General features: G+C 29.4%; 1 protein-coding gene across 1 annotated transcript in view; it reads right to left on the bottom strand.

The window, feature by feature from the left end:
- The window catches only part of mcm8 (minichromosome maintenance 8 homologous recombination repair factor), a gene marked incomplete at its 5' end in the record, with an annotated part of 15,512 nt that extends 15,506 nt beyond the window's left edge, over positions 1 to 6 (bottom strand). The window contains one exon of the mRNA XM_083922749.1: positions 1 to 6. This exon is cut by the window's left edge and continues 289 nt beyond it. Coding sequence (XP_083778875.1) covers positions 1 to 6 — 6 coding nt within the window.
- Between the last annotated feature and the right edge of the window lie 355 nt (positions 7 to 361).

Raw genomic sequence — 361 nt, 5'->3', positions numbered from 1 at the left:
ACTCATTTTGTTCCTAAAACAAAACAAGAATTAAAGTTCAGTCATTTTATGAAATAAAGTTGAACAAATTGCAACTTTGAGCTGATTTTGTATCCTCAATATTTCCTGTGTAAGAGAAATATTCCATTACTCAGGAAATATAAATTATTATTATTATTATAATATTGAGGAAACAAAATCAGCTGCTTCTGTTGCCATTTGTTCAACTTTGACCCCTAATTTGCCTTAAAATGACTTAAATATCAGTGATTAACAGCAAAGTCTTTCTGTTTTCTTTGAGTTGTTTCAGTCAAACATGAAAAACATCCAAACAGTTTGCTGTAGCACACATTTGTGACAACACATAAATGATTTAGCTCAT

The sequence above is a fragment of the Echiichthys vipera genome (assembly GCF_963691815.1).
Source record: "Echiichthys vipera genome assembly, chromosome: 11".
NCBI classification, from domain to species: domain Eukaryota; kingdom Metazoa; phylum Chordata; class Actinopteri; order Perciformes; family Trachinidae; genus Echiichthys; species Echiichthys vipera.
Note: the sequence above shows the minus strand (reverse complement) of the source record. Positions and strands in the feature narration are given on the sequence as shown.